The sequence below is a fragment of the Phoca vitulina genome, unplaced genomic scaffold (assembly GCF_004348235.1).
Source record: "Phoca vitulina isolate PV1807 unplaced genomic scaffold, GSC_HSeal_1.0 scaffold47, whole genome shotgun sequence".
NCBI classification, from domain to species: Eukaryota; Metazoa; Chordata; class Mammalia; order Carnivora; family Phocidae; genus Phoca; species Phoca vitulina.
Genome location: NW_022589750.1, coordinates 10,170,434 through 10,183,346, shown reverse-complemented (window position 1 = coordinate 10,183,346; position 12,913 = coordinate 10,170,434). Strand labels below are relative to the sequence as shown.

General features: G+C 41.7%; 1 protein-coding gene across 1 annotated transcript in view; it reads right to left on the bottom strand.

Annotated features, from left to right (window-relative positions):
- Positions 1–3,949: 3,949 nt before the first annotated feature.
- Positions 3,950–12,913, bottom strand: part of AKAP10 (A-kinase anchoring protein 10) — a 98,154-nt gene continuing 89,190 nt past the window's right edge. Inside the window, exons 13-15 of the mRNA XM_032431721.1 lie at positions 10,501–10,553; positions 9,768–9,863; positions 3,950–5,206 (exon numbers count right to left, since the gene is read on the bottom strand). Coding sequence (XP_032287612.1) covers positions 5,201–5,206; positions 9,768–9,863; positions 10,501–10,553 — 155 coding nt within the window. The 3' untranslated portion in view covers positions 3,950–5,200. The remainder of the gene's footprint in view (positions 5,207–9,767; positions 9,864–10,500; positions 10,554–12,913) is intronic.

The following is a 12,913-nucleotide window of genomic DNA, read 5'->3' as shown; positions in this document are numbered from 1 at the left end:
TCTCTGATTCTCTGGTCTGGTCTCAAAAGCCGCAGTAGCATCACCAGGAAATGTGTTAAAAATGCTAATTCTCAGCCCTTACCCCAGACCGATCAAATCGGAACCGGGGTTAGGCCCAGAAATCCATGGTTTAACAAGTTTCTCCAGGGGATCCTGATGCATGTGAAAGTTTTAAGAACTGCTGCTTTAAAGCAATGGATGGAATGTTTTAAAGCCACGGTCCCCTTTTCTGGAAACCTTCAGCATCTGCTACACTAGTCTTTAATGAGTACCAACAAGCAGCACAATGAGAGAAGAGCCGAAGGCGACTTACGACAGAGCAGGGTGGTGGGTAAGAGAGCAGGTTCACTGCCTGGATTGGCTTCCTTGGCCTCTGGAGCCTCAGCCTCCCTCATACGAGGGGAAGAGTAGGTACTTACCTTTCCAGTGCCTGGCACACTGTTAAGTACTCAGTTCTGCTGCTTGTTGTCATTATCATGAAAGCAGAACTCAGAAAGAGCTGATCACCTCATGGAATCAGCTCAGTCGCTAGCTAGCTTCTTCCAAGGCTGGGATTTTGTCTCACGTGCAGGTAGTAATTTTACACTACTAGCCTTCTTGTTTCTGAGAATTCACATTTCCCCAAGCTCTGCAGAGAGCCCCCAGGGGGCTGAGACTGAGCCTTTGGCCTCCTCTTAGCCTACCCCACTCCGAGAGACTTGCTTGATGGCCTCAGATATCAGGTGCCGCCCCTTGTCGTCAGCCAGGTGCTCAACACCTGAGTGTTCTCGTTTTGCAGGGAGTAAATGGAATGGCGGGGCAGCCAGTCCTCGAGGGGTGGGTGCTCTTGGAAGAGCGACCCCTCCTTAGGCCCCTTCTACCCTGTGGGTCTCCTTTACGGGTCAGGAAAGCCTAGTGACCCCCTGCAGGGCTCTATAAGGAAGGGGTGTTAAATCATAGGCTCAAAAGGCTATCTTGAGTCCAAAAATACCAGCAATCATAGATGGAGCTCCAACTTCTATCTCCTCCTCAGTAGGATGGACTCTCCAGGCGGCCCAGAAGTTCGTCTTATTTCCTGTGTCCCTGCACTGTAAACAGAGCCCGGCACTTGGTAGACATTAAAATACTTTGGAATGGGCAAACATTTGCTAAGCCAGTGGCTCTGTCATTAGAAGGAACAAAAGGTTGCTCTCTGTTAAGAGGAGGGAACCGAAGGTGTGGGTGGAGCGCACTGGGTTCTGGTGAGCACACCAGGGCTACGCACAGTGTGGAGGCCCATGGCGCTGTTTGGCTAGGGCCTTTCCACGAGTTGCATGGTGGGCAGGACTCTTACTGTGACTAGGCAGAAGCCAGCCGGGGATCATCTAGGGGGTGAGCCTGAAGACACATTCAAGATGGGGGACTCAAGATACCTGAAGTCAGGGGAGATGCCGGTCACCACAATCCTATCTGCTCCTTGGCAATTCCCAGCTTTCTCTGAGTTGAACTTAAGCCCACTTTTTCTAGGCACCTTGCGTGCCCACCACAGGCCCAGAGGGCCCAGCTGCCCCGGCCTGCGCTCACGAACACAGGCTACAACCAAGCAGCAGTGGTGTAGGCGTCTCGGCGGTGCCTGGGGGTGGGGTGGTGGTGGGGTGGGGGCACTACCACCCTTGGGCAAGGGGCTTAATTATTCCAGGTGAGTTCGGACACCCTCGTTGTCCCAGAGCAGGCGGTTTGAGGGGAACATACTGAGGAAATAATTTGGTTGCATTAAGTTACTAAGGCAGAAATACTCACTACCCTGTGTGACAGGCAAGCAGATGAACTTCCTCCTCCCTGAGCATGAAGGTCTGGCTTTTGCTCATACGGATTCCTCCAACACTCGCTACGCCATGGCCATTTCCACCTGTCCCAAACCCACACAATACCATACTTCTTACTCCTAGCCATTCCCAACCCTGCCCAAGCAGAGAGGCCTATTAAGTGCCCACAGTGCTTATCTATGAGGGGCCTCATGAGGTAATTATTAGTGTGGGTCTCCTAAGTTCGGAACCTTGAGGGTTTCGCTGAGATTTATTCCCACTTACGGTTCCAGCCAAAGGACAGAAGTCTTGCCTAGTCCACAGAAGTGCTCAGCATGTACCTATTTTGTAGTAATCACTACCCTCCATCATTTGAAGATTATCAGTTACTCACTGATAGAAATGCCCTCTATTTCTGGGTTTATTATAGTTGCTAAAAGCGGGGATGGTGTTTATCCTTTGGAAGGATGTTGGGAAGCATGAAAAGGCCCTGGTCCAGAAGGCCTGAGTTCTAACGGTGACTATCCCACAGCAGGCTAAAGACCTACCCTTTTCCTGGGCCTGAGTAACTCTTCACTATAAAAACGAGGGAGTGTCTTTTAGCTCCATTAGTTGAGGATTCCAATTTTGAGAGAATTTACAAAATGACCAAAGGTTTGCTAAAGAAAAATTCTCCCGAATGTAGGGGTATTTTGCAAACATGCTAAGGACGCATGATCGTGAGTTAATTAGAACAGTCTGGTAGTACTTTCAACAAGGTCCTTTTGGTTGCATGTCATAAAAAGTCACTTCAGACTGATTTTGTAGGAATGAGGGCAGGGTCAGTGTGAGTCAGGCGGGTACCCCCAAACAGTATCAGCAGAGAGAGAGAGGTCAGCTGCTTCAGCAGGTGCTTAGTTACTAGTACTTAAAACAAGGTTGTCTGTAATTGTCTACAATTCAGAGTGACTTTCCCTCCAAATTCCTACCGAACTCGTCACAGCTCCAGAAATGTGCATTACTTACCTTACATAAAGCTCTACCGAATACTGAAAAACCCAAGTTGAAAAAGTTACAAAAAGTTGCTCCCTGTTTTATTGCTCTTCGCTGGACTTGGCTGACATTTGCTTTTTACTTTCCTCAAATCTTACAGGAGTGAAGACATGGCAAGTTACAAACGGTACCCCTTTTGCACTAACATCTTTTCCAACAGTTTGCGTTGAGATCAGCAACATGGTAAAAACGGATGCTCAACGGATTCCTCGAGCCTATGAAAATCCTGCCGAGGCCTCATATTTTGTGGGCGCACTGCATAGAGCCTGGAACTCAGTGGTGCTCAAAGTCAGGCTGAATCCAATTCCAATTTTAATGTAAGTACAAGGATCATACTTCTGATCAAATATTAAATTCGGCTAATAACTGCAGGCCACAATCTGCTTGTGTCCCACAGCAGGTGGGGCAGAAGAAAGTAACCAAGTCTCCAACTTGCTATTCTTCTCTTTATAAGAACCTTACGACTACTACGGACATATCTAGCTCAGAAGCACAAAACGTATACAAAGAAATTACTACGTATTAACTGAAAGCACGAGTTTAAACAGCCTAGAGTCTTACAGAAATTGTTATTGCAAAACATGCTCAGGCAGCAAGAGTCACCCAAAACCACATTTTATTCTACGACCTTTATATTGCTTTTCTGTTACTTAAAGGTTGAAGCAAAGTGAAAGGCTGGAAATATTTTGTTAAAAGAACAAAATGCATGTTAATCACAGCAAATACACCTCACAAAACCTCAGGTCTACGCCGTACACTCCAAACACAAGGCTAAGTCCAGGAGTGGCTCATGTCTGGGTTTTTGTAAAGCAAATGGACATATTTGGAAGAATCAACACATTTCAGTAGAAGGACCGTAAGTGCCCTGAAAGCAGAAAGTTGACACAATTTTAAATATAATTCTCATATATATATATTTTTAAAATCAAACACAATTAAATAGAATATGGTTTAAGTACATGAATACTTCGCTTTAGAAGAATAACAGAGGTGGTACATAGTACCAAAAACTTATACACAGCCTTTTTGCTTCTTCTGTTGATGAAACAGTGAGCCTCTATACAATCACATATTGCAATGGAATAAATTCTCTATTCATTCAAGACTTTCTCAAGGACAGAGGTGATTAATAATTATATATTTATATATATATATAGATCTTCTCTCTTTTTTTTTTTTTGCAAAGTCTGAGCAAAAGCAGTAACACCTAAGAGAACGTTCTTCCCCCTCAGTCACGTGCAGTGAAGAGGCATCGGCCTCGCCTGGCCGATGGAGTGTGCTTGCTGGCGGGGTGGCCCTGCTGATGGCAGCGAGGTCCGCACCCACTAGCTGACTGAGTGGGAGTGCAGTGAGGGAGTCTCCTACTCTCCTGAAGACAGAACGAAAAAGGCCACCAGCTGCACACTTCCCAGCTCATAGCAAAGAAAGGAGAGGCGGTCAAGGTTGAGTGTTTTTCCTGCCTCCTCCCACCCCAATGCTTGCTTGCCAATCTTAAAAAGAAAAAAAAGAAAAAACAAAACAAAAACCATACAATCTAGGTATAAACATTTGTCCAAGATATCACAGGGGGAAACTGGAGTGATTGTTACTCTTCCTTCTTTTCCACATGTATTCTGAAGGAAAAGTTAAGTAACTTGGAGCAGAGTATTCCAGAAGAGCAAGTCTTCATGCTCAATATAAAGGAGACTCATCTTTTTGTTAAGCAGGGGAGACTGGTTTTCAGTATATTGCATCTCAGGAGCAATTAAAATGTGAAAATTGCATACTGTCACCAAAGGGAAGGACAATGTCACAGAGACTTGACCTGTCGGCTAGCTTCCTTCCACATGAATGCCTCTGTGAAGGAAGACTGCCAGGGAGCCCTCGCCCCGTTCTGCTGAAGGAGAACAACCCAATAGCACCGCACCGCCGCTCTGAGCTGCCTGGCTCTCGGAGGGGCTGACTCACCTGTGTGTTTAGGAGGCCAAAGCAAAGCACTTCTGGTACCTGCTTTAGGATACTTGTAGGGCTGGGCCACTGCTACAGAATGTGCATCAAATATCAGCTCTACGCTCATCTACCTCCCACAGTATGTGGTCCCTGTCTATTCCAGTGGACTAAAACTCTTTCATAAATGGGTTATTGCCATTGGAAAGCTATTAATTTTCTAGTAATGTAAACAATACCACTTTGTCTCTTTATGACTTTCACTGTGTGAACATCATGTGCAGCAAATATGTCTACATGTCACTCTGCTTATGATGGAAGTCTAGGATTGTCTGCCATTCTTTCTTGGGAACAACAGTGATATATCAGTGAAAAGAAATACAGTGCTTTGTTTTCATTGGCTGTGTTGAAGAATCCAACCAAAGGAAAAAAGTTCTCTTATTTTTCAAAAGCAGATTTCCTTTATCTCAGGTCTTGAGTCATAGCTGAAAAAAAGAAAAAGAAAAAGAAAAAGGTAAGGCACATTTTTATAACCAGTGACATATTATTACAGATTAAGAAGGGAACCAACACTTAGTGTTTACTACATACCAGCACTTATGACAGCCAGGATCTGACTACAGTCTTGAGGTAAAACGCTAGAATTATCTTCATTTACATATGAATGAACAGAAGCTTAAAAAGGTCAAGCAACTCACCCTAAGGTTACGCAACAATGACTGGCACCCAGATCTGCTTTTATCTCTCCCTTTTGGCAACAGATATTAGAACAAAATAGCTACTCTTTGATAGAGTAATTCTGTTTCTAGGAATTAACCATGGAGCATAGAGTTATACACACACACATTCATTCAAGTATTGTTTGTAACAGGGAAAAACCCAAAACAACTTAAATGACAATCCACAGGGGATTCATTAAATCAGGAAAGCCATAATACAAAATACTCCAACACCTTTAGAAAGAAAAAAAGAACTCGGGATTTCTAGCCACCTAACACCAGGTTCCTGAGGCGGAGACCCCTTTATTCACAGCACTGGGGAGGAAACAAACATCCCAGGAAACAAGGTCCTTGGGACCTATACACATGAAACAATTCAGAAATGCTGTGAGGTAGTTTATGTTAAATGCCCAAGTACATTTTATAGACAAGTGTAAAGTAGGACATTCAAAGCAGAGAGGCTTCAACATGGGCTAGACAGGCTGGGTATTCTTTCATGGAAATAGGATGTCTTACGTTCATATAATCATGGAATGAGAATCAGAAGGGGATCTTATGAGACTATCCTGTCCAATTTCTCCGATCTACTGATGAGGAAATAAGACTTGGAAAAGGAAAGTAACTTGCAAAAGGTCACATATGTGCATTAAAAGTGGAATGAACAAGTTCTGTTTAGCCTAGCACTTTTTCCATACCAATATGCAGCGGATCCCTGAGGATGGGCAGGACAGAGATCTTAGCCAGCCAAAGAGAAGGGCTAGCAAGCTTAAAAAACAAAATACAGCAAAATATATCCGTATATCCTAAAAATAAAAAGCACATGGTAATAAAATCTGAACAATGAAAAGCCTTAATTTTATTTTTTTAATTTTTTTAAGAATTTTTTATTTATTCATTTGAGACAGAGAGACACAGAGAGAAAGAGAGAGAGTAGGAGCAGTGGGGAGAGGCAGAGGAAGAGGGAGAAGCAGACTCCCTGCTGAGCAGGGAGCCCGATACGGGGCTCGATCCCAGGACCTGGAGATCATGACTTGGGCCGAAGGCAGACACTTAACCATCTGAGCCACCCAGGTGCCCAAGCCTTAATTTTAAATATCTGCTTTCTAAAATGGTGCCTAAAAGGACATTTTTATATTGTTAAACATTTGCTCCTCAAAGATAATGGGGAATCACAAACTCATACACCTTTATCTTGCTCTTTGCTATTTTAGGTTTGCCTGAGCCAGTGAAGATAATTATAGATAAAAATTATCACCCTTACACAGAAAAGAGGATAGAATCTGCACAAGTGAACAGAACTTTGGTGTGAATCAGCTCAGTGTAAAGTTCAAAATTAAACCAAGTTCTGGTAATGACAGTTCTCAGAGTAAACAGTTGGCAAAGAAAGGGGGATGCTGGGCCTCAATATAAATGCAAGCCCACTACTGTGGGTTATGTGGGATGTCATCTGAACGTATTTAATTCTGATTCCCAATTTTTGCTAATGTAAATAAGAGATGCGTAGTTTAATGCCTTCATAAGGAACATGAGTTAGAGAAAGTTAAAACTGCTGAGGGGGCGCCTGGGTGGCTCAGTCATTAAGCGTCTGCCTTTGGCTCAGGTCATGGTCCCAGGGACCTGGGATCGAGCCCCACATCGGGCTCCCTGCTCCGTGGGGAGCCTGCTTCTCCCTCTCCCACTCCCCCTGCTTGTGTTTCCTCTCTTGCTGTGTCTCTCTCTGTCAAATAAATAAATAAAAATCTTAAAAAAAAAAAAAACTGCTGAGGAAACTGGGAATGTCTGGCTTGAAGAGAGGATCTGTAGTGTTGTCCCCTCTTTCAATCCCGGTATTGGTAATTCATCTGATCTCTTTTCCCCTGCCTCCCCCCGCCCCCAGTTAGTTTTGTTAGAGGTTTATCAATTTAATTGGGTCTTTTTAAAGAGCCAGATTTTGATTTTTCTCTATTATCTACGTAATTGATATTCACACTTTTTTTAAAAGCCCAACATAGGGCTTGAACTCAAGAGTCGTGAATAAGCCCCAAGTACTCCGGATATTGACTTTTATCTTTAATATTTCCTTCTTTCTTTGAATTTAATTTACTCATTTCCTAGTTTAAGACAGAAGACTGAAAACTTTTTTTTTGTCTATTTAATATAAACATTTAATGCTATAAATTTCCTTCTAAGGACTGCTTTAGCAGTATTCCACAAATACTGTTGTATTTTCATTTTAATTCAGTCCAAAGTATTTTCTAACTTCCATTTTGATTTCTTCTTTGACCAATGGAAGACTAAGAAGTATGCTGTTTAATTCCCAAATGCTTGGGGGATTTTCCACATATCCTTCTGTAATTGACTTCTTGTTTAATTCCTTTGTGGTGAGAAAACAGACTGTATGATTTCAATCTATATATATTTTATATATATATATATAATTTATATTATATTAATATAATTTAATATATAATATATATAATATATATAGTTTAATATATAATATATAATATATATAATATATATTATATATATAATATATATATAATCTATCTATATAATTAATTAATTAATTAATTAAAGATTTTATTTATTTGACAGAGAGAGACACAGTGAGAGAGGGAACACAAGCAGGGGGAGTGGGAGAGGGAGAAGCAGGCTTCCCGCAGAGCAGGGAGCCCGATGCGGGGCTTGATCCCAGCACCCTGGGATCATGACCTGAGCTGAAGGCAGACGCTTAATGACTGAGCCACCCAGGTGCCCCTCAATCCTTATAATTTATTGAAACTTGTTTTATGGCCCAGAATATGGTATATCTTGATAAGTGTTCTATGTGTAGGCCAAAAGAATATGTACTCTGCTGCTGCTGAATGCACTGTTCTATAAATGTCTCTTAGGTCAAGTTGGTTGACATTGTTGTTGAATCCATTACTGAGACAGGGCTGTTGAAATCTTCAACAGTCATTATGGATTTGTGTATTTTCCTTATAGTTCTATCAGTTTTTGCTTTGTGCGTTTTCAAGCTGTTATTGGATGCATACACATTTAGGATTCTTGATGTCTTCTTGATGGACTGACCTTTCATATAAAATGTCCTTTTTGCCTGGTAATATTCCTTGTTTTGAAGTGAACTCTGACTTGTAATATAGGCAGTCCAAATTACTTTGATTATGTCTGCATGGTATATTTTTCCCATTCTTTTACTTTTAGCCTATGTCTTTATATTTAAAGTGGGCTTCTTACAGATAGCAACTAAGTAGGTTCTGCCATTAAGTATCTAATCAGACAATCTCTGTTTTTAACTAGACTATTTAGACCATTTACATTTAATGTGGCAATTAATATGATTTCATTTAAACCTACTACCTGGCTATTTGTCTTTCATTTGTCCCACAGGATTCCTTCTTCTCTTTCCCCCCTTTTCTTGAGTTCTTTTGTATTCAGTATTTTTTTAGGGTGTGCTTTCTATAGATGGCGTTTTCTCCTGATTGTGGGTTAAGTTTTTCTGCTTCCTTGCATACCCAGTAATACAGTGGATGGCAGACACTGTTATTTTTATACTGTTGAGTGCTGAACTTCATTGTGTTCCTTTAAAGAGGGCTGGCCTTTGTTCTGACATGCAGTTGTTACTTAAAGAGCAGTCTGATCCTTTCCAAAAGTTGCTTTTAAGCTTGGTTAAGGTGCTTTACTCTACGGCTAATTTAGCTCCAGTGGTAAGGCATAATGTTTCTGAGGACACTACCCAATGTCTTGTACAAGATCTATTCCACACTGGTCAGTAGGGATGTGACCTATTCCTAACCCCATGTTTCAGGAATTGCTCAGCCTACTAATTTCTGGTACTTTTTTTCCTCCCCATGGGCATTTTCACCCAATACATGTATAGATCAGTATTTGACCAAGGACTTCAAGGGACCTCCATAAGGAGATAAACTCTAGAGCTTTCTTTCTGTGAGCTCCTTTTCTGGTATCCTGCTCTGACTTCTAGACACCTTGGGCTATCCAAACTTTGATTTCTGACTCCTTAATTCAGCAACACTATGAACTCTGTTAGGCTCTCCCCTCCCTGCACTTTGAAAACTGCTTCTAGGCAGTGAGCTAGGGATCATGTCAATGTTACCCTTCTTTCAAGGATTATAGACTTCTACTGCCTGTTGTCCATTATCTGGAAATAGTTGTTTCATTTAGTTTGTTAGTTACCTAGTTGTTCATGATGAGAGGTCAGTTTCTAGAGCAGCTAATCCTTCAAAGGCAGAGGAATGTCCCTTATGTCCTTTTTAATTTTTATATATCTGGAATGTAATTCTTCTCAGTTTTATGCAAGCTAGATCAGAACACAAGTCATCCTTACCTTTGTAGACTTCTCTAAAGGTTGATCATATTGTGCCTGTTGCATAACATCACTGACTATCATTTTAGCAATCTTCCAAGCTAGCTCTTCTTGGGCCTAAAACAAAACAAAAAAACCCCAATTCAACTGTTGATAATGGTTATTCATTAGAGAAATCAAGTCTTATATTATCAGTGCTCTAACACAACTATATATGCATATCATGTCTACTTCTTTGGATAAGAAGCACATTCCATGTATAAACGGACCTGGACCACCCTCTGGCTACACTACATTAACATGCTGTTCATGCACTGTCTTCTAGGGTCAGCTACTGGGTTCCCAACATCATGACTATTTTCATGTTAGATGATCAAAACAAAAATTTTTCTTTTTCCACTCACATCTCTCAATGTACTTAACTAGTCAAGAAGCAAGCCTCTTCTGAAAACTGACAGTGAGGAAGGAAACATTTGAGCTTTTTGTTTCTACTGATGCCTGCTGGTTGATGAAAACTTGAAGGCATGGATATTTTTCAGTGGCCAGAGTCTCTGAACTAAAGATCCTGCACTGCCCCATGAGGCAATTGTTAGATGCTAAGTAGGGCCCGCCCTTTCTTGTTACATCCTGGATAAAAGAGCAATGTGCCACACCACTTAAACATGGGAACTAAAGAAAGAGAAAACTTGAAACCTTACTTACACAAGGTGCCACTTATAAACAGGAATTTCTTTACACTAAAAGTAGACTTTACCTCGTCAGTATTTCCTTGCACCCATTTCTTCATAGCTTGTGAGAACATGAATCCTAGTAAACAAAACCAAAACTGAATGTAGATTTCTTGCACAATTTTACATTTAAAAAGTGCTCTCATTCAAAAGCTACTTCAGAAATGGATATTCTTTTTTTGTACAATCTCATCTAAAACATTAAGGAATATTACCATTAATCAAAACTGATTATCTCCATTAACAAGTATTTAACTTGCAAACACCATGGTTCAAAAGACTGAAAGGCTGTTTCAGAGTTCTGGACTTTTCTTTCTTTTATTCTCCTCTATCATCTAGTGTTAGATTTTTAGCAAACATTAAGCGAGCAAAAGAAAACTGTGACCAGCATTTGGTCTTAGGTAAGAATCTAGCAAATACATCAGGAGATATCAATCTACTTGCTATATATCCAAACTTTTCAGACCAGTTCCTATACAAAAGGGCTTCCAGTAGAGATTACACTGTTAATGTTCAATCTCTGGTCTGTATAAATTAGCTGGGTAAGAGCAGAGTTTTAAATAGCCATGTTGTGTCTGAGCCACGGCACACCTCACTCTCCTAGGAGATACGCAAAAACCTATCCACATCTGTACTCAGGTGCTGAGGAATCACCAGGACATAGGCTAGTCACTTTTTCCATGAAGGAAATACACAGCTTATCCTTTCATTAACACAACTAGGCTCCTGTCCTAACTCTGCTTTAAATCAAATGGTTGGTAGATTATTTCTTAGGCAAGGTCCTTATTAATTCAATAGCTGGATTAGAAGTAAAAATAGCATTCATGAAAAGTACAAAACCTGGATCCATTCCCTAATTTTCAGTATTAGCTAAAAGTCTGAATACTGGTCTAGTTAAACTTTATGGCCAAGCAGTCAACAGGGGCCACAACATTACATGTTCCGCCTAAAGTTGCAAATGGCTGTTGAATTGCCCACTTGCTGCTTCCTCTTCAGGCTCACCCAAAGAGTCACACTGTTGACAGTCTCCTACTTGCTTAACGCTCTTTCTCCTTTTCTTTTTAATACCTACATGTTTGACTCCTTTCTGTGCATTCCTTCCTCCTTTATTTTTTTATTTTTTTTTTTTTTTAAGATTTTATTTATTTATTTGACAGAGAGAGACATAGCGAGAGAGGGAACACAAGCAGGGGGAGTGAGAGAGGGAGAAGCAGGCTCCCCGCAGAGCAGGGAGCCCGATGTGGGACTCGATCCCAGGACCCTGGGATCATGACCTGAGCCGAAGGCAGTCGCTTAACCAACTGAGCCACCCAGGCGCCCTCCTTCCTCCTTTAATAGAGAACTTCTCCAGGACCCCATTCCCCAGCCTTCTTCTCTCCTTCAACATATATTCTTTGGGGTATCTCATTCCCTCCTGTGACTTTAACTTCCTTCCAAATGGAAATAATCAAAAAACTTGTCCTTGGGTGTTAAATTCATACTTATAAATTATCCTAAGGTGTCTCAAACTTAATGTGATCCAAACTGAGCTCGTCTGTTTCCTACCTACTCTTTTTCTTATATCCTCTATATCTCAGAAATTAATTTAATCCTTTATTAAAAATTCACATCATAAATTTTCACCCAGAGAACCCATGTTAAAAAACTCAATCCACCTTCTTCATTTACTCTTTATATGAAATCTGTCACCAAATTCCACCGTGAATGCAATCTCTTGAATTGCCCTTTCGAAGTCTTAGAAATCTGACCTAATTCCTGCTAGCACTACCTACCTTCAAATCCTCTTCTTCAATCTACATTACTAGCTAATTCTACTACCTGACTGGTTTCTCTGATACCAATTCATTCCTGTACCCACTGCCAGAAAAATGCATCTAGTTAGTACTCTGCTAATGCTGGGGGGCACCTGGCTGGCTCAGTGGGTGGAGTGTGTGATTCTTGATCTCTGGGCTGTAAGCTTGAGGCCCACGTTGGGTGTAAAGATTTCTTAAAAATAAAATCTAGGGGCGCCTGGGTGGCTCAGTAGGTGAAGCATCTGCCTTCGGATCAGGTCATGATCCCAGGGTACTGGGATGGAGCCCTGCATGGGGGCTCTCTGCTCAGCGGGAAGCCTGCTTCTCCCTCTCCCCCTCTGCCTCCGCCCCTCTCCCCCATGCTCTCACTTGGAGGTTCTCTCTGTCTCAATAGATAAATAAATAACCTTAAAAAAAAAAAGAAAGGAAAAAGAAAAGGAATCCCTGGGGCGCCTGGGTGGCTCAGTCGTTAAGCGTCTGCCTTTGGCTCAGGTCATCATCCCAGGGTTCTGGGATCAAGCCCTTCATTGGGCTCCCTGCTCTGCAGGAGGCCTGCTTCTCCCTCTCCCACTCCCCCTGCTGTGTTCCCTCTCTCGCTGTCTCTCTGTCAATAAATAAAACCTAAAAGGAATCCCTGATGCTTACA